This window comes from Lingula anatina, chromosome 10 (assembly GCF_051362555.1).
Source record: "Lingula anatina isolate TDL-2025a chromosome 10, LinAna3.0, whole genome shotgun sequence".
Classification (NCBI taxonomy): Eukaryota; Metazoa; Brachiopoda; class Lingulata; order Lingulida; family Lingulidae; genus Lingula; species Lingula anatina.
The window spans coordinates 6,037,746-6,055,794 of record NC_141776.1 but is presented as its reverse complement, the minus strand read 5'-3'; the positions used below and the strand labels follow the sequence as shown (position 1 = coordinate 6,055,794).

Sequence of the window (18,049 nt, the reverse complement as noted above, 5' to 3'; positions counted from 1 at the left end):
AACTTAATGTGTATTTTATGGTCGCCCTATCCTGCACTTTGTCAACCACTTCAATGTAAGAGATATATATGTAATACTGAACATGTTGCATCACTGAATATAATTTATGCACTAAACATTTTATTATCCATGCAGAGCACCTTGTATTGCATCTTAACTAGTTGGTATTTTACAAGTTTATCTATTTATCCAATTCATTTATATAATGTTTTAAGTCCTGTGGTATCCCTACACCACTTGTATCTCCCCAGAACAGTGCTTGCAGCTACAGAAGGTCAACTGCTCGAATCTGGTGCTGGGATGAAATCGTCCAATCACCTGCGACCTGGGAGCACTGTACACAGGTGGCGCACCGAGATTCTGAAGGCCTTCCTCGTCTTGTGGAATTGTAGTATTAGACAGCACCTAAAAAAAAAAAAAATTAAATTAATTGTAATCTTAAATTTTGATATTCAATAATTGGAATAAAACTATAAGGAAAAATTGCCTTTAATTTTGTAAAATTTAATTCAGATAAAAAATAAAAAGAAACTTCTTCAAGAATCTAAGACTGGGTTCCCGTGCCTAGATTCAAATATCTGTGGAAATGGTCCCTAAGGTGGACTGAGAGCTCAAAGGATGTTCGGTCTATTTAGGCCAGTCTCGTACACATAAGTATTATGCAACAGGGATAGATAACACTTTACTTTTAAACAAATAATTAAAAAAAAAAACAGCTCCACAGATATTAGCTGAATTCACAGCACTCACCTTATTTGCAAACTCCTCGGCCTCCGTCAAATCCTGGATACTGGCAGTTTCAGCAGAGGTGTCATCTGGCAGCGGCCCCAGCAGTCTGTACTTGACATTGTAGGCCAGCTGCTGGATGGTCTTGACCACGGTCATCAGGCTGAAGGCGTGGTGTGTGGGGGTCTGGTGGGCATTCTTGGGGTCAAATCCATCCTGTAATGTCTTGAGATTCCTGAAATAAGATACATCTCGGATCAAATTCAACTTTTAATTTTTTTTAATTATTATTATTCTTTTTTTTTTATTATTAACGGAATAAAGCAATTCTGAAGACAAATCCATCCTTGAATCTTGTCTCAGGATCAAATTAACCCTTTAATCTTTATACCTGGAATTAACCAAACTTGGGGACAAATCCATCCTTGAATTTTGAAATTCTTGAAATAAAAAACATCTTGGGATCAAATTCACCCTTTAATTATTGTTTTATTATTATTATTCCTGGAATTGAAACAAAAGAATCTTTAGAGCATTAAAATGTCAGGGTTCTCAAGAATACAACATGTTTCCATCTTGGGACTTCAACCCCACTGTTCTACATGCAGACCAAACAGTCCACATTCCTCATGTGTCTAAAGAGGGATTTTAGAGAACAGCAGACTAACAGATCCAGGGATCAAAATTCAAAATGGCCAACATGAATGCTTGTCACGGAATCCCCGCCAAAAATCTATTCCGCATTTTATCGGGAATAAAGCCACAAGCATTTAAGTGGGTCGCCATATTTGATCCGCAGGTCTGTTAGTCCACTGTTCTGAATCCGCTCTTAGGCAGTGAACTCACTTGTATGTGTCCATCAGCTTTATCTTCAGCACCTGTCTCTCCTCCAGCAACTTGAGCACAGCAGCCTGGGACTCTCGGTACTGCAGGAACAGGTGAGCCTTCCATCCCGCCAGTTCCTCTACCATTACCCTGGGGTGAAAGGTAGTGGGAGTGGATATTTTAGAACAAATGTTTCTTTTCTGTTTAACTATCTAAATGTATTATTGCTAGAAGGTTATTTAAGATGTAATAATTACAGGAAATGGTGTATATAAAGTATAATATGTTGGGCGTGCCCCTGACAAATTGTATGGTAGCACTGCAGATATGTACCTTACTATCCTTTCAGCCATGTTTGTATATTCTCATGAAGTGTCATGTTTTGTAAATCTAAAGAATTGAATAAAAACTGACTTATATTAATTAACCCCCCCCCCCAAAAAAAAAAAAATTAATTAAAATAATAAAGGAAAAAAAATGAAACGTAGAATATTTGCTACTAGACAAATGTGAAATTACAGGGGTTGCCATAGGCACTATTATCTGTATATATTATATGACCCTGAGTAAAAGTACTAACCTGCTTGCCATGTACTTGCTCCTCCACATGTCTGCCTGTATGGACAAACTCTCCAGTGTCTCCGTGTCCTGTGTCACCTTCTTAGAGTAGTCCCCCACCTGCAGTGCCAGGGATGCCTTGTCCCTGAAAACAGACAAGCACTTTATCTGAATCAACACCAATGAATACCAAATTAATATGTTATTCATTAATTGGCTGGTTAATTATCGGTAAATTTACAAAAAAATTGTTATTCATTAATTGGCTGGTTAATTATCGGTAAATTTACAAAAAATAGAGTTGTTAATAAAATATGAAGGATAGTAGAATGTAAAAGCTTTTCTGATGTCAGTTGAATAAATCTGATATTTTGCTTTTTTTTCCCTTTTGTTCATAACATGATCATTCCATCATTTCTGCAATTTTCAACATCATCCAAACCTCATGAAATTAAAATTTGACATTATTACTACATGTGTATAAACTTATCCACAGAGACCCCATGCTCTAGCATATGTGGACCCCATACATACCTGGCCATCCTCTCCATCCTGTATTGCAAGTCATCACCAAGAGAAGCCACCAACAATTTTTTCAACTCCAAATTTACCTGGGTCAAACAAATATTATGATATAGTATATATATCGATTCAGTAAAAGAACTTATGACACTATTACGCTAAACAGATATGCTTAAGTAATGTGGGTTGGATACAGGCTTTTCTTATAAATTATTTCCCTTTTAACAAATTACATTATTTTTCATCAGTCTGATGGCAGATTGACCCGAAAAGTATAAATTATTAAACGGTCAACCAAATTCAAGATTGGAAGCTTCCGAATGCTTACAGCTCAAACACTGTAAGTGTAGAAATTGAAAAGTTTAAAAAATAACTTCAAGTTAAAAAATAATCAACCCACGTTGACACTGCTCACAAAGTTAACAAGATGAATATTACAATCAACTTCCTCACTACATCAACACATTATACCTCCACTTGTTTGTCCAGCTCAGATCTGAGCACAGTTTTCTCCTCCAGCAGTGACCTCAGCTGTGTTTTGATTGTGTTAGGGGAGAAAGGTCCAACGCAATCTCCTCCAGGATCTGACATGTCCAGAGCACCTCCAAGCTTGAAGCCCATAGGAATGCCCAGCTGTATGTGTTCTGGAGACATATCTGGGAGAGACTGACTGGCACCTGTCTTCCCATGTGTGTCTTCAGTGGGTTTAGAATGCATAGGATCCACAATATTAATAGGACGAAGTTTTAAACCAGTGATGGACGAGGTGGAGTCTGATTTCATTTGTGCAGAAGCTCCTCCGGTGAGTGATGTCTGATATTTGACCTTTGTCTTTTGTTGCTTAGCACCAATGTGATCAGGGGAGTCGGAAACACTACTGCAGTCTGAGGCATCGCCATTGTCGGCTATATAGAACAATGGTGATGGCTTTGACAAGTCAGTCTTCTGTCTGGCCCCTCCATGACTTTCTCTCTGAAATCTACCCAAAGATGTAGGAGTCTGTGCCAAATTATACTGATGTGGCCTCTTAGTATTACTGTGGTCCCCCTTTTTACCCTGTTTCGTCTCAGTACCCCCTGAACTGGACACTGTCCCTTTGGTCATTAACTGTCCAGACGTCCCTCTCTGGATATGCCCCACTGCTGCCTTGGTGGGTTCGTGTGGAATACGGGGCACCTGACTCTCATCAAATGTGACACGTTTTGGCCCAGCACCTAAGTATGAGGAGGAAGTAACGGTTAATAGGGTAAAGGCTGAGATGATAGCCTGCTATCCTTGAGAGATCAGCTGGTCTTACAATCTAGCCTTGGACTTTATGGAACACTTTAAATTATATACCAGTAATTCAAATTTTTTCAAATGGGAAAAACTCACCTGTATCTGACGGCAGCCCCTTGACCACCTGATCCCTGACTATGGATGTGTTGGCCTTAATTATCTGCATCCCCTTGGTAGCCATAATTGCAATACTGAAAAAAAATCTGAGATTTATCACTAGAGTTTATAAATTGTTGATACAGTTTACCCTATGCTACATAAGGACTTGTCATAATTACATAGCTACAGTACATGTAGTATCATGTACTGACATTAATGGTTAAAATTATGTTATCACATCATATGCAATAAGAACAAGGTTTTCTATCCTCAGACCAAATGTTCTTTTCATAAATGGTCCAGTAATTGTTAGCCGATTTGAGAAATTCGATAATTAAATTTCACCTGGAGGCTTTAATGTAGCACGCGTTAGCACAGCCAGTACATATCAGAATCGTCAACAGGAGTGCTAACGCATGAATTTTCGTGCTAGCTTAAATGCATCAGTCACTTAAGTTTTCATAACACGTTAAAGGAGCCTTCGCAGAGCTACTGTATATGTAAATTATATATCCCGTCTAATCACGACACTTAGAAGATTCAGTGACACATTTATCTTACTTCGACTGATGATAGCTGACACGCAACTCTCGAGTTTCTGAAAACAGTAATGCAAGACTTGTGTTCAAATAATACAGGTCTAACCAACCAACTTATTTTGATTCCCTCAGTATAAACTTCTGTGTCGTAAGATATAAGTAGCCATTCGTATTTAAATAATACCTACCAATGATTTTCAGTAATTAAATGAAAAATATGTGATGGTTCGGCGTTACTTCCTCCATGGTGAACAATGTTGCCGACAGATGGCGGGAACAATAGGTTATTCTCAAAACATAATTCTTCCGTGTCAATATAACAAAGGAGATATTGTAAAATTCAATAGGTAATGTGTAATAATATCCTTCAAATTCATAAACCAACACTATAATCGTATCTCAAAAAGTTTTTCTTGATTTGTCTGACCTTCACCTTTTCAAATTAAAGGAAGTTGAGCTTTATGAGTCAGCTGACTAGATTTAGCCAATAAGAAAAGAGGACACAAAGTCGTTCGGGATTTTTGTTGCCAACAACAACTCTGCCTTAGCGGTTTCTGAATTCACAGCAATTCCTAGTTCTCTACTAATTATCGACATTTGAATTGGGATCAAAAGACTACATAAACGATGGTGAGTTAAGCACTTCTAGGGAAGTTTATTTACTCGTTTTCAATGGAATTTCCTAATGAAATCCTCTCTCTCTCTCTCTCCTTCTCTCTCTCTCTCTCTCTCTCTCTCTCTCTCTCTCTCTCTCGTCTTGCACTTACTAGTATTACTCTACATGTAGTAACTGTGGGTAGTGCTGGTAGTAGACACCAGCAATTCATGCTCTTATCGAGGTAATAGTCACTGGGCCTTAGAAAACCTATAGTTCATCTCCGAAACAAAAACCTGCGTGAGGATACAGTCCCCCTTACCTTGCATTCAAATTAAGATATTAACTGAATTATTACATATTTCATCTAATTTTTTAAAATTATTTGATGGAAATTATATCTTTTTTAAATCCATTTGTGTAAAAACCGGTGTCGAATTCAATATTTGATTGCTGCAGACAGGTGGTAACATCACATACCATTACTGAGTTTGATTGAGTCTTTGGATGACAGAGATAGAAATGTAGTTATTATTATTATTATTATTATTATGAGGAGGAGGAGGAGGGGTAGGATTTGGTTTGCCTGCAGCCACCCAGTGAAAATATTTGATATGGTTATAATAATGGGGGCGTCTCGATAGTCCGAAGGTTCATTGGTCCGAAGGTTCATTGGTCCGAAAAGTGGTAACATTTTTATCGATTTTTTAATCAAGGGTTCATTGGTCCGAAGGTTCTATAGTGAACATTCGGACCAATGAACCTTCGGACTATTGAACCTTCGGACTATCGCTACGGCCCCATAATAATTCTTATTCCAGTCTACTCAAGATGAAAGGTATGCATTTATCGCAGAGTGGTATGATCCCAATGCTGCTCTTATCAGGAGGTACCAGTTTCTGTATTATCCAAAGGACAATACAATTGAAATGGTGAGTCCCAGAATTTTGATCATCTATCAGAAATAGATTATTAAAAGTGTAAGCAATAACTAAAGTTATGGAACCACTGCACAAGTATTAGTGTGTTCGCAGGAATACCAGGACATGTTGAAGTAATTAGTATTTAAACAAGAATAAAACATGTGATGGTACGAAAGTTCTGTACCTGGTACATTTACATTGCACCTGGTTCAAAAGGTACATGTCTTTCAGAATGGTCCATGAAGCAAATGTTCATTTGAAATATTGTCTTTTGATTTCCAGTTTGATTTAAAAAACAGAAGGCACTTCCTCAAAAGAACAAAATCGGAACAAATCACATTAAACGAACTGTACATCGGCAGCACAATAAATGTCCATGCCAGACAGCTGAACTTTGTGGACTATGGGGACGAATACACCAGGAAGAAGCTGAGCAGTAAGAAAGAGAGGTTTGTATGTTTGTTTGTTTCATGTTAAAGCTAATCTTTAACCATGACATATTGCTGGTTCTATGACAGTCTTTGTACAATTATAGTATTATGTCTACTTGCCTCTTTCCTTACTTATTTGGCCTTGTTTATAAACTGCTGAAGATAATGTTTCAGATCAATCCTACTACTGGTTTGATTGCCAGTTGAAATTTTCCAATATTTAGTTTTAGTTTGACATTTTACTTTGAAGAATAATTAGAATTTTGGCAATTAAAATTGGAATGATATTTTCATCTGAGAAACAAATAAAAAATCCATGACTTCAGACAGGAAAATTAGGTAAAAAAAACAAACAAGGTATACAATTTAGTTATAATCTATTTATATATATACTTACTAGTAAACACATAGAATAAAGGTGATTTCCTGAATGTTTCAGAACATTAGGTATGATCAAACCAGACTCTATGAAGAAGATGGGAGAAATTCTAGACCTGATTTTCAAGAATGGCTTTCTCATCACAAAGATGAAGAAAATTTCACTCTCCAGAAATGAGGCATTGGAATTCTATCAGGAACACCAAAGTAAAATGTTTTTCAAGTAAGTCTGAACTTTTAATTTCTTAATTTGAGGCAAGCTCTGTAATTTCTTACAAGATAAAAAAAGCAACTCTGTTGATCACTATTTTCCCCTGAAAGACCAGCACCAACTTAACTTTTTCTGCTCATTCAGCTCAACCGAGAGTATTTGATATTAAGCAAGCTTTTTTACAAATGTATATATATTTGCCTCCATTTGAAAGATCCCTACCTCTTTTAGTGCACAAAAGAGAGTACAGAAAGTTGATATATCAGGGGCGGATTGAGGCTGTCTTCTGGGTCTTTCAGAAGACGATCAGGTTTTCAAGTTTACATTTTTTACAATTTTTTTCTGTCGGAAGATGGTCAAAAAATGGAGGATGGATCAACAAAGATAATTTGGAAGACTGTCAGAAAATAGCTCTGGATCTGCCCCTGTATATTTTGTATGAAATGTTCAGAAACAGTTGGAATTCAAAAGCAGTGGTTTATAATATGCTGCTGATACACCACCAAGAGACTGCAGTGCCAGTATTTTTGGCCCTTTTCCCAACAAGTGGCACTCTTTTCTGTACCAGTCCACTTTGATAGATTGAAAACTTCATAGCCTGGCAAATTATGTAGGAGCCCTGCTGGGGCTTAGCAATTAAACCTCCAAGCCGAATTCTAGTCTGTGTTGAAGCGGGAAGAAAATTAAAGGATTAGGAGGTCTTGTGTAGGGTCCGTCATATTTGATCTGTGGAAAAGTAGATCCAAGGATCATCTGTTCTGAATGTAACCTAACTGGATTAAACCCCATGTAGTGTAATTGATATATATGTGTTCTTGGTGCAGGGCAGATAACTGTACCACTTGATGATAGAGGACCTAACCTACTTCTCAACTACGAATGTCCTACATATTTTGACATAGTATTACTCACAACAAAAACCTGAATTTCAAAACATTTTTATTCATGATTCACAATGATGTTATCTTTTAATTCAAATCTGTTCAATTATCAATATTTTACATGCAGCACAAATTCACTCGCATTATTATTATTTTTATTATTATTATTATTATCCCAGCACCCTGATCCAGTACATCACCAGTGGGCCTGTGATGGCCTTTGAACTGATGGGAGAGAATGCTGTGGAGAAGTGGAGGAACCTCTTGGGACCCACTGACTCTGCCGAGGCCAGGAGTGAGGCACCCTACAGTATCAGGGCTAGGTTCGGCACAGGTGCGTACCATTAATACTGGTGAAAGTCTGCTGAATTTATATGGAAATATGGCTATTTGGGTGTTGTGTTGATGCACCCGAAAACCCTCACCCCCTTTCGCTTGTCAAACATTTGACATTAAATGGTGTCAAATAATGAAAGTATTTTATCACCAGAAATATTCAGTTATTGAAGAATTTGCATTTGGATACTCTAAATTGATGACTGTCAAGAATTCCTTCTTATTACCAAAACTTACAGAAATTTGACTTAACAATTTTTTAAAAATTATTTTCAGACAAGACACAGAATGCATGTCACGGGTCAGACTCTGCGGCGTCTGCAGCCAGGGAGCTCGAGTTCTTCTTCCCAGCTGGCAGCGCAGGCAGGAGGAACACCGCCGTGTTCTCGGACTGCACGTGTGGCGTGATCAAGCCACATGCTGTGCTCTCAGGTATGTATTACCTTTTTTGTAAGTATGTTTTCAGTGTTAAAACTATGAGATTATATTTTAGTTTGTTTATTGGGTATACTTTAATGCAAGCAGCATTTTTGTTGCTTTTTAAAGATTTGAATAGTGTTTCACCACTGTAATTTTTTTAAAATGATTTTATTTACTACTTTTTTACTTAAAACCCTTAGGTCTTATTTGATTATTTAAACATTTCAATTAGTTAATGAAGATATTTAAAAGAGAAGTAATTGAATTCATGCTTTACATTCCACCGCCATATGATTTCATTCTGTACCACTTTTCGTTGTAATTGCTATATTACTGACTGATTGTTACTGTTTCCATTTACCATCCTCAGGAGTAGCTGGTCAGATCATCAACAAGATTCTTGACACAGGGTTTGAAATCTCTGCCATAGCAATGTTCCACATGGAGAGAGCCAACGCTGAAGAGTTCTATGAAGTTTATAAAGGTACGTTGAAGTACCAGACGGTCTTTCTGCTCAATATGGCAAGGAGAAAAATAGAAGAGAAAATAGCCTTTAAGATTTTTTGTCAATATTTATTTTTTTTCTGATACAAGTAATTGATTTAGCTATTTGGATTGCAAAAATAATAATAATAAAAAGAATGAAATATAGAGGAAAATGTTAGAAAAGGTTAGTTTTAGCCAATGTGGACGAGCTGATAAATTTATTTATGTTAAAATTTATTGAACAATACACAAAGCACACCACAGAACTGTAAACATCTCATCATGGTACATGTATATTATACAGGTGTTGTACAAGAGTACAGCAGTATGGTGGATGAGCTGACATCAGGGCCATGTATAGCTTTAGAGATCAGAGCCCAGAATGCTCACCACCAGTTCAGAGAGATGTGTGGACCAGCAGATCCAGTAAGTTTTCATTATTTATTTATTAATTTTTTGTTTAATTGCCATCTCCCTTATATTTTGTAGATCTGCCAGTTTTATCAATATTTAATATAGATTGCAAAATAGTGCATTGTATATACACATTTTATTGTGATAAGGTTATATTTTGGCAAATTCCCCTTTTTATGTATTTTATGGATAACAATCACATTTTATTTACATTCCTTGTGACAAGATTTATATATCCTTTGTATGTTGTTGAGCACTAGCATGAAATATGTACAACATGGATAAAATGTGAATGAAAATTTAAATTTAGACAAAATTGAAGAAGAAATGCTTGGACAAACAAATGAAAGTATTTAAATAAGCATCTATAGATTACCATACAAAAAAATGCACCAATTAAATCCATAAACAATAATATATTACAGTTTTATATTAGGTAGATAGACAATTACAATAAAGTATTTGTTTATAACAGGAGATAGCACGTCACTTACGTCCGCGCACCCTGAGAGCCATGTATGGGCGTGACAAAGTCCAGAATGCCATCCACTGCACAGATCTCCCTGAGGATGCACTACTAGAGGTAAAGTTTGATACACTTTCTGTTATATATGCATTTATAACTACAACTATTATATAATAGTGCCAAATGGCTACCCCAGGGTAGTTGAGTTGAGTTGACTGGTATTGAAAACTACCTTTGAATTATCTTGTATGCAGTTTATTTGAATTTACAGTGTCAAAAATAATTGGGGAGAGGGGGACGAGTGTTTGCTTCATAAATGTATATCTTTCAGATGCCATGTAAACTTATGAATCATCACAAGGTTGTTGGTTAAATGGCTTACGTGTAAAATCATTTACTTAAAAATGTTGTTTTTATTTTATTTTCAGGTGGAATATTTTTTCAAGATCCTTGACCGTTGATGATGAAACTCATTTTGTAATAAACAAAGACTTACACAAAAGTGTGCTGAAAGACTCTGGACATCTCTTTCCAACTATTAACTCTGAATATAGACACTGAACTATTCCATAGACTTCATTTATAATGAAGGATGCTATTACAGTTGCTGTGCATCGCAGATGGTGAAGACACCAAAACATACAGGTGGACAGATGAATCCCTCCAAAATTTACTTCTGGTCCTGTTGTAAGCCATCAACTTATTTAAATGGGATTTACTTATTTATTTATTTTATTTATTTTTGCACAGAATTTTTTAGTTGGTTCATATTTTTATAATGGATTTAATTGAAGTATCTAGACTCTTAAAAGCAAGAATGAATAATACACTTGAGTCAAATGGGTCTTATAACAGTACTTCATACACGGTATAATAATTTGTAACATTATGTACATAGCACTGTTTACTGTAACAGTTAAAGTGGTTTTTAGGTGAACTCTGTTATTTAAAAACCATTTCTGTATATTGTATGTCATTAAAATTTTGTTTGTTTAATCTTTATATTTGTTATCATGTTCACTTTCATTCTATTTTTATTGGTTAAGTCATTTATTGAAAAAATAAGTAAATTACATAACAATTGAGTGAAGCAACTACCAAAACAAAAAAGTTTATATATCATAAAACCACTTCACTTTAAAGCAGCCCAAAGGCAACACTGTAAGTGATATTAGGAAGCATCTTTTAAATAAAAAACAATGCTGAGTGGTTTACTCACTTTCGCTTTGGTTTGTTTAAGAAAATACATTAAGTACACATTCTAAAACCATTCTACCACCCATACAAAAGTGAAAAACAGGTAAAGCGTATTAACTGAAAGCAACTGAATTGAACACGATTTTGTACCATTTTTGTTCATCAGATTCACCGTCCAGTAGTTTAGACGGAATCCAAATCTCTCCCCGCTTCCAGCATGTTCTTTGCGTGTTGATCTCAGCAGGATCAAAACTTCGTTGCTGGACGAAATAATTGTGACGTTCGGCCTTTCTTTGCAGCAAAATCTGGAAAGGCAAAGAAATACGGTTACATAATGCCAAGTTATGCACTTGATCTACAATGTACATGTACGGTATATCCAAACCTGTGCACAATTTACGCGATTTAAAAAAAATTTGAAATTGGCTTAAAAAGATGATCTTAACTTCATGTAATTGTACATATACAGTACATCTGATTAATGTTAAACTACATTAATGTTAAACTACATGGCTTAAATATGAGCCATTCCAAAGTGTTCCGTGAAATTTTCAAACATAAGCGCAACATTTACTGCTAGCGGCCTACATAGGGGCCTATCGTACATTTCTCAACCCAGACTACATCTCAGAAGAAGAGCACAGTGACCTGTACATCCACAGAGTCGACTTTTTCCAAAACAGAACAAAACTACATGTATTTGCCCTACATTAATCCCCCCCTCCCCCATCACCCCCCCCCCCCCCCCCCAAAAACACTCCAAACAATTCGTACACCGGTATTCTCACCTTGCCCCTGTTACGCCAATGTCGTCCCCGTACCTCACCTCTACGTAATCGTCACATGTCACATATGGGTACGTCGTGCAAGGAAACCCAAAACGCGCCCCTGTAAATCTTACAGCGATCAATTTGTCATGTGGTGCCTTGAAAAATAAAATGACGGAAAAAAATGCAATAGCATTATATTTAAGGATGGAGTACATTTACAGTACCAGAGGTAGGTACCTGTACACCTACAGGTAGTAGCCTAGTCACTGCAAAAAAAAAATTGAAATTGAAAAAGTCGATAATTTCACGACATAAATCACCGCCCGTGTTCTTCAATTATTTGCTATACATTAAGTGAAGAATGAAAGATAACACAGGACACTGCAAGATTCTTTTTTTTCCCCCGAGGTGCACCCTTCATTTTTTCGCACATTACCTTTATAAGCCAGTTACAAGTCTGGCCCTTTTTGTATGAAAAATGTTCAAATTCGTTGATATAGTTGGGCGAATATATTGATTGGTTGAAGCTTTCTGCAGGAATAACCCCGCCGCAGGGATCAGCTGAAAGACAAAGAACTCTTGTATTACACAAAAAAGTATCGTCTTTTCCTACAAATAGCTCTTTTTGTAATTTAAGTAACCCTGTGTTGTAGCTGTTTAACTTTGTGTAATACATATAGCTTAAACGTGTTTCATAGGAACGTCTGTAATTATCAATTGCGAAAACAAGCATGGGAGCTGATCTGGATGGCTAAATATATCTATTATTCAGACATCTGAATGGTTAACCGATTTTTGAAAGATCAACTGCGAATGGGATGGATGGAAGGAAAATCAATAATTATAGTATAATTAATGAAGCAGCATTTTGTAACCTGTGTTTTAGATGAAATTATGAAGTGGTATGGGCCTATTTGTATAAAAACAGATGATGGACGAACAAAAGAAAAACAAAGGACAAAAAAGATTTATGTTAAAAAACCGTAGGTACTGATTCGTTTTTTACCTGATTGATTGATAAATATCACTTTTTAAGCAGCTATATTTACCTCCAGTGTATCGCTCGTGCCATTCACAGAGATCACCGCTAAAGCCTTGGGGACACCGACATCGGTGACAAGATTTCGGGTCGGGATATCCACCATGTTGGCACTGAAGGTTCATCACGCTGTTGCGGCAGGTGTCTACATGACAATTTGGAAACTGTTGAATATTTTGGTACTTTAAAACATTTCACACTCACAGTTACAAACTGCTTACTGTCTTACCCTCTGAAACGCGAACGCCTTTAACCACTTTTACCACATGTTGTTACATTTGATTTTTTAAAGCCTTAGCAGCAAGTTTTTAAACCTACCTCATAAGTACGAATCTGCGAATAAAAGTGTGGATCAATATCAATGTTTTCATTAACAGAAGTGTAGTAGGCAGTGGCCAAATGTTTCTATGAAAACACGTCACGTCACTTTATATTTATCCTGGCACAAGTGAGCCCAATACATCTACACTTTACGCAAAGACAAACTTTCAATTTATAAAAATTAAGTGAAAAAGTAGACTCTGCAAGGTCTCTGACAGATTTAACTTCATTTATTAATTTATTTATTTACTTTTAATTTAATTTGGTCTCCGTTTTATTTAATGTCCCTGATTTTAGTTTTGCGTTAAATTCACTAACTTATTATGCTTGAGGCTCCCCCTTTCCAAAAAAAAAAAAAAAATCGACTAAGCATAGCAAAAATATCTTATACCAAAGATTCTAACCCCGTTACTGTCTCTAAACATGCCGAAAGACTGTTTCACTCACCGTTACAATAGAAATAGTTCACAGTTTTAGCGTCATAAAACTGGATGGTGGTGTCGGTGGCGGCACCTATACTCAACTGCAGGAGCGGATCTTTGGCACGTATTGTCACAGAATCCCACGTCTTCCCATAGATCTGAAATGATTCTACACTAAGCTTTTAAGCATTTAGATTCTCAAGTTTAAAAGGAAATATCGACATCAGGTATGTTTCAAATACACTTTAACGTGGAGATCTTGTCGTTATAAGGTCTGAAATGGACAAGATGGGAAGTTTTGGCTTAATGTGGGACACTTCCAAATGCTAGCGGAATACCTTTAATGCTCTGTTGCAGTAACTTACATGAGGACCATAATGCATTAGAGATGCAACATCATAAGGAAACCCCAGCGTGGTGATGGATCCTTCTGGCTTTTTAGAAAACTGTTTTTTCGTGCTTTCAAAGTTCGTCAAATTCGACCATATGATGTCAATGTACCGGTCCCTGTCGGGTCGTGCGTGCTCATGGTATAGACCTAGAACGTGGCCGAACTCATGGGCTACCGTCTGGACCTGCAAGGAATGTGTGGAAATTGGTATCTTGGTATTTTCTAGTCCTGGTGGTATTTAGTTTGGATAGGAGCTAAGTATAAAAGTGAAAGTGAAAGCGACCCAACATGCAAAATTGAAACTGAAGCTGTATTTAACGCACACGCACAATCACTGTACATTTACAGTATTTCGGTGTGAAATCATGATTCCCATGCAGTATGTCTATTTTTTAAAGAATGTTCAATATTTTTACAGTTGTGATCGAATTAATTGCCTCTAAATTAAAGAATATATACTAGTACTACCGTTAAACAGCGATGTCCCAGGAACAGGACCTGACGGTTCCCTGTGAAAATGTAGATTCTGCCGGCCCCTACACCACATCTGAATACGTTATATGTAGGAAAAATGTAATAAACAGTAGCACTATAATATATATGCGATATCGACGTCCGCGGTATGTAGAGAGGATGCTTCCACTTGTCATTTTAATTTTAAGGCGGGTCTAGAAAAGGGAAGGCAGTGTGCATGTTTTTTATTATTTTTTTTTTTAATATTTTCTTTAGCTTTGGCAAAATTTGTGAACTTGCCACTAAAGCTGACGAACTTAAATCTTTTTTATGGTCAGCTTTAACAAAAAGTCGTAAAATATTCACTGGAGCTTACAAACTAGAATCTTGCGGTTTAACAAGAACAACTGTCGTCCTTTCGTATTCCTCTTGGTCTTCCACCTCCCGGAACTTCACACACGTCTCTAGTTCCCACTCACTGATGGCAGCACGGACTATTTTTCTGTCACTTTCGGCTGCAACGTAACGTTTGCTGGGTTATAGTATAAAATGATAATGACACCTGTTCAATAATGCTTATAAACTTTTATCTGTTAAAATAAATACTCATTTATACAATTGCTTTATAATCATGTCCACTCCAGACAGATTTCTTAAAAAAAGAATAAAAAAAGGATCACCTGTGAAATTTGTAGAGAAAGCATAAGGAACTGGCATGGACCACAGTCGTTTGTCTTTGTCCTTAAAATCAATTATTTTTCTCTTCCTCCTGTGTTCTGCAGGTTTCCAACGGAAACTGTCCTCAAAGGAGTAGGAGAGCACCTAAAATATATAGACGCGTTGTACGTGACGTCAAGAGCAGCAACTTGACCAAACTGGCCGTCAAATAGAAATACACGCATCACAAAATAACATGCAACCCAACAGATATTTCCAAATTTTGTCAATATTTGAAGACATGTCAAGCAACACAGGCCCATAGCCAGGGGGGGTCGGGGGGTTCGAAAGAACCGCCCCTTTTGCTAGGAAAAGGTCCACTCTGGGTAAAATTTGATCTAGGTACATGAAGGTTTTATGGCAAAAGGTCCGCTTTTTCAGAAAAAGAACCCCCCTTTTGAAATTGCTGGCTACGGGTCTGCAACAACCGATTCCTTTCTCATGGAAAGGGCCGTTTGTCTGTGTACAGTATATATCATAATATACTATCTATTCAAATTAAACCTATAACGTTTTAAAGGGTGATATGTTGCCAGTTAAAAACACGATACTTTTTAAAACTTCTCCGCTAAAATGCACGAACAGCCTGCTTGGTCTACATGTAGCTAAACCGGAAGTGAAGCAAGCGCTGGGAGCTTATATGACATGCTTATACGATTTTATACTGCCTTCTATTACAGTGTACATGGTTTGTCATCTGGCAAAAGCGGCATACATAATTTGTTTCATCAAGGAAGTAATATTTACTTCCTTGGTTGCTGTATACGCTATATTTGGTAGTAACAGTTCTATTTTGCGTGACATCTTGTCACTGGTACAGTATTATAGGCCTGTAGCACATTTGTCATACATGAAACTATCATATCCGGTAATTAAGCGCCATACATTTTACAGAATTCAATCTACAAATTTACTGAATGAACTACTTTTACATTTGGTTGGATATGGCCCCTAAACGTACTTTTCTTTGCTTAGAAGGTACATATGTAAGCCCTTCTGTTGTAACTACATGTATTTGTTCAACCAGTCCAGTTTCAGCGTTAAACACCAATGCCACGTACATTTTTTGCGCAGCAGTAAACACCGTAAACACACGTAAATAAAATAAATAAGAGTGCTTACCTGACAAACTATTGAGACAGCAACTGCTAGATGTGCTTTGTAAATCATGCCACATTTCTCAAAACCTACCAATAGAACGATATTACAGCACATACAAGAAAAAATGCGGTGCTACGCCGCCTGTCACTTCTAATGTAACCAGGAAAATGCGAGAAACATTTAGGACTCAAAAGGAAAGCCCACTGTATGAATCATACAAGTGAAGTAGCTTAATACTTGTGGTCGTGAATCACGTCAGTTTATATGCCACTTTACGAGATGTCGCTACCGTATGACTTCACAATGCATTCACGGGTTTATATTAACACGAACACGGCAGGCGTGTATCTGATTTCTATGGAAAGTGTCAGGTGGTCATTTTTTAAAAGTAAAGCGGCTATTTCTATTCCGTTTATTACTATTCGAATGAAACTTACCGGTATTTGTCTTGCGACTTGTCATTAACTGCTACACAGCCCTACCACCTGCGTCTCTCGCCTGAAAACACATTAAGACAAAATGGGGCGGAAAATGTGTGTTTTATGTGAAGGGGATGCATAAGACTGACACTGATCTCCACAGTATGTGATGTGGTAACCTAAATAGGGGACTTGATACACTTAGGCTCTATTCCCATAGATTTTAGATCGTTCTATCCCCGCGGGGAGTCTCACTAGATTACTTTCAGATAATCCGACTTAAATGTCCGTCCCGCCTACTACAAGCTGTAAGGGGTAATTAACTTTCGTGTCCGCCCGGCTGACAGCTATTTAGCGTGAACCCCCAGGGAGTTAGGTCGATCTAAAGTAGGTCGATCTAATCTATGGAAATGAGGTGTTACACTCATACATATACAGGCCCGTAGCCAGCAAAGTCAAAAGGGGGGCTCTTTTTCTGAAAAAGTGGACCTTTTATAATGAAACCTTTGTGTACCTAGATCAAATTGTACCCAGAATGGACCTTTTCTGACAAAAAGGGTGGTTCTTTCGAACCCCCCGAACCCCCCCCCCCCCCCCCCCCCGGCTACGGACCTGCATATATGTCCCGTCCCACCTCTCTCTCTCTCTCTCTTTCTCTCTCTCTCTCTCCAAAGCCTGTTTTTCACTACGACTTAAATTTCTAATTCATTTTTTGTTTGGAAAGACAGCTGAATTTGAGCCGACTAATGCTTTTCGCGCTCACACACACACACACACACACACACACACACACACACATGGAAAAACTAAAATGTCGCTAACCTTTTTTTTTTAGCTTTTTGGCTTATATATATATTCTGTTGTATCCATTTGTTTTATTTATTTACTTATTTAATTTTGGGGAGAGCATCTAATGCCTCCATTTCTTTCGAATAAACATTGTTAAAAAAAAATTAACTCATAGTGGTGACATTAGCCCGTTTTATTTATTTATTTATTTATTTATTTATTTATTTATTTATTTATCTATTGATTTATTGTAACTACATGTTAACTGCAATTATTGTGGGTCTATTCTGGATACAACTTTCTTGGACAAACAAAAGTTAAGTGCTTGCTCATTTTTTAAAG

The 18,049-nt window shown here is 37.0% G+C and overlaps 3 protein-coding genes across 4 annotated transcripts; 1 reads left to right on the top strand and 2 right to left on the bottom strand.

Moving 5' to 3' along the window:
• Positions 1-100: 100 nt before the first annotated feature.
• LOC106154445 (golgin-45-like) lies at positions 101-4,956 on the bottom strand. The gene is made up of 8 exons (XM_086997085.1): positions 4,736-4,956; positions 4,006-4,100; positions 3,103-3,845; positions 2,644-2,720; positions 2,132-2,254; positions 1,573-1,701; positions 751-961; positions 101-405 (listed from the first exon to the last, which is right to left on the bottom strand). The coding sequence occupies exons 2-8, from the start codon at positions 4,088-4,090 to the stop codon at positions 229-231; spliced, it is 1,545 nt and encodes a 514-aa protein (XP_086853211.1). The 5' UTR covers positions 4,091-4,100; positions 4,736-4,956; the 3' UTR covers positions 101-228.
• Positions 4,957-4,987: 31 nt separating this feature from the next.
• Positions 4,988-11,090, top strand: LOC106154435 (nucleoside diphosphate kinase 7-like). The gene is made up of 10 exons (XM_086997087.1): positions 4,988-5,177; positions 5,964-6,074; positions 6,348-6,514; positions 6,936-7,097; positions 8,146-8,300; positions 8,579-8,734; positions 9,093-9,206; positions 9,513-9,634; positions 10,098-10,205; positions 10,517-11,090. The coding sequence occupies exons 1-10, from the start codon at positions 5,175-5,177 to the stop codon at positions 10,547-10,549; spliced, it is 1,131 nt and encodes a 376-aa protein (XP_086853213.1). The 5' UTR covers positions 4,988-5,174; the 3' UTR covers positions 10,550-11,090.
• Positions 11,091-11,234: 144 nt separating this feature from the next.
• Positions 11,235-17,075, bottom strand: LOC106170445 (zinc metalloproteinase dpy-31). 2 transcript variants are annotated; one of them, XM_086997086.1, is made up of 11 exons: positions 16,937-17,075; positions 16,521-16,585; positions 15,362-15,503; positions 15,058-15,196; positions 14,697-14,775; positions 14,203-14,412; positions 13,863-13,995; positions 13,105-13,239; positions 12,492-12,616; positions 12,074-12,210; positions 11,235-11,590 (listed from the first exon to the last, which is right to left on the bottom strand). In XM_086997086.1, the coding sequence occupies exons 1-11, from the start codon at positions 16,959-16,961 to the stop codon at positions 11,350-11,352; spliced, it is 1,431 nt and encodes a 476-aa protein (XP_086853212.1). In that variant the 5' UTR covers positions 16,962-17,075; the 3' UTR covers positions 11,235-11,349. The 2 variants fall into 2 exon arrangements, with proteins under 2 accessions (XP_086853212.1, XP_013405956.2); XM_013550502.2 differs by lacking the exon at positions 16,937-17,075 and having other exon boundaries at positions 16,521-16,736.
• Between the last annotated feature and the right edge of the window lie 974 nt (positions 17,076-18,049).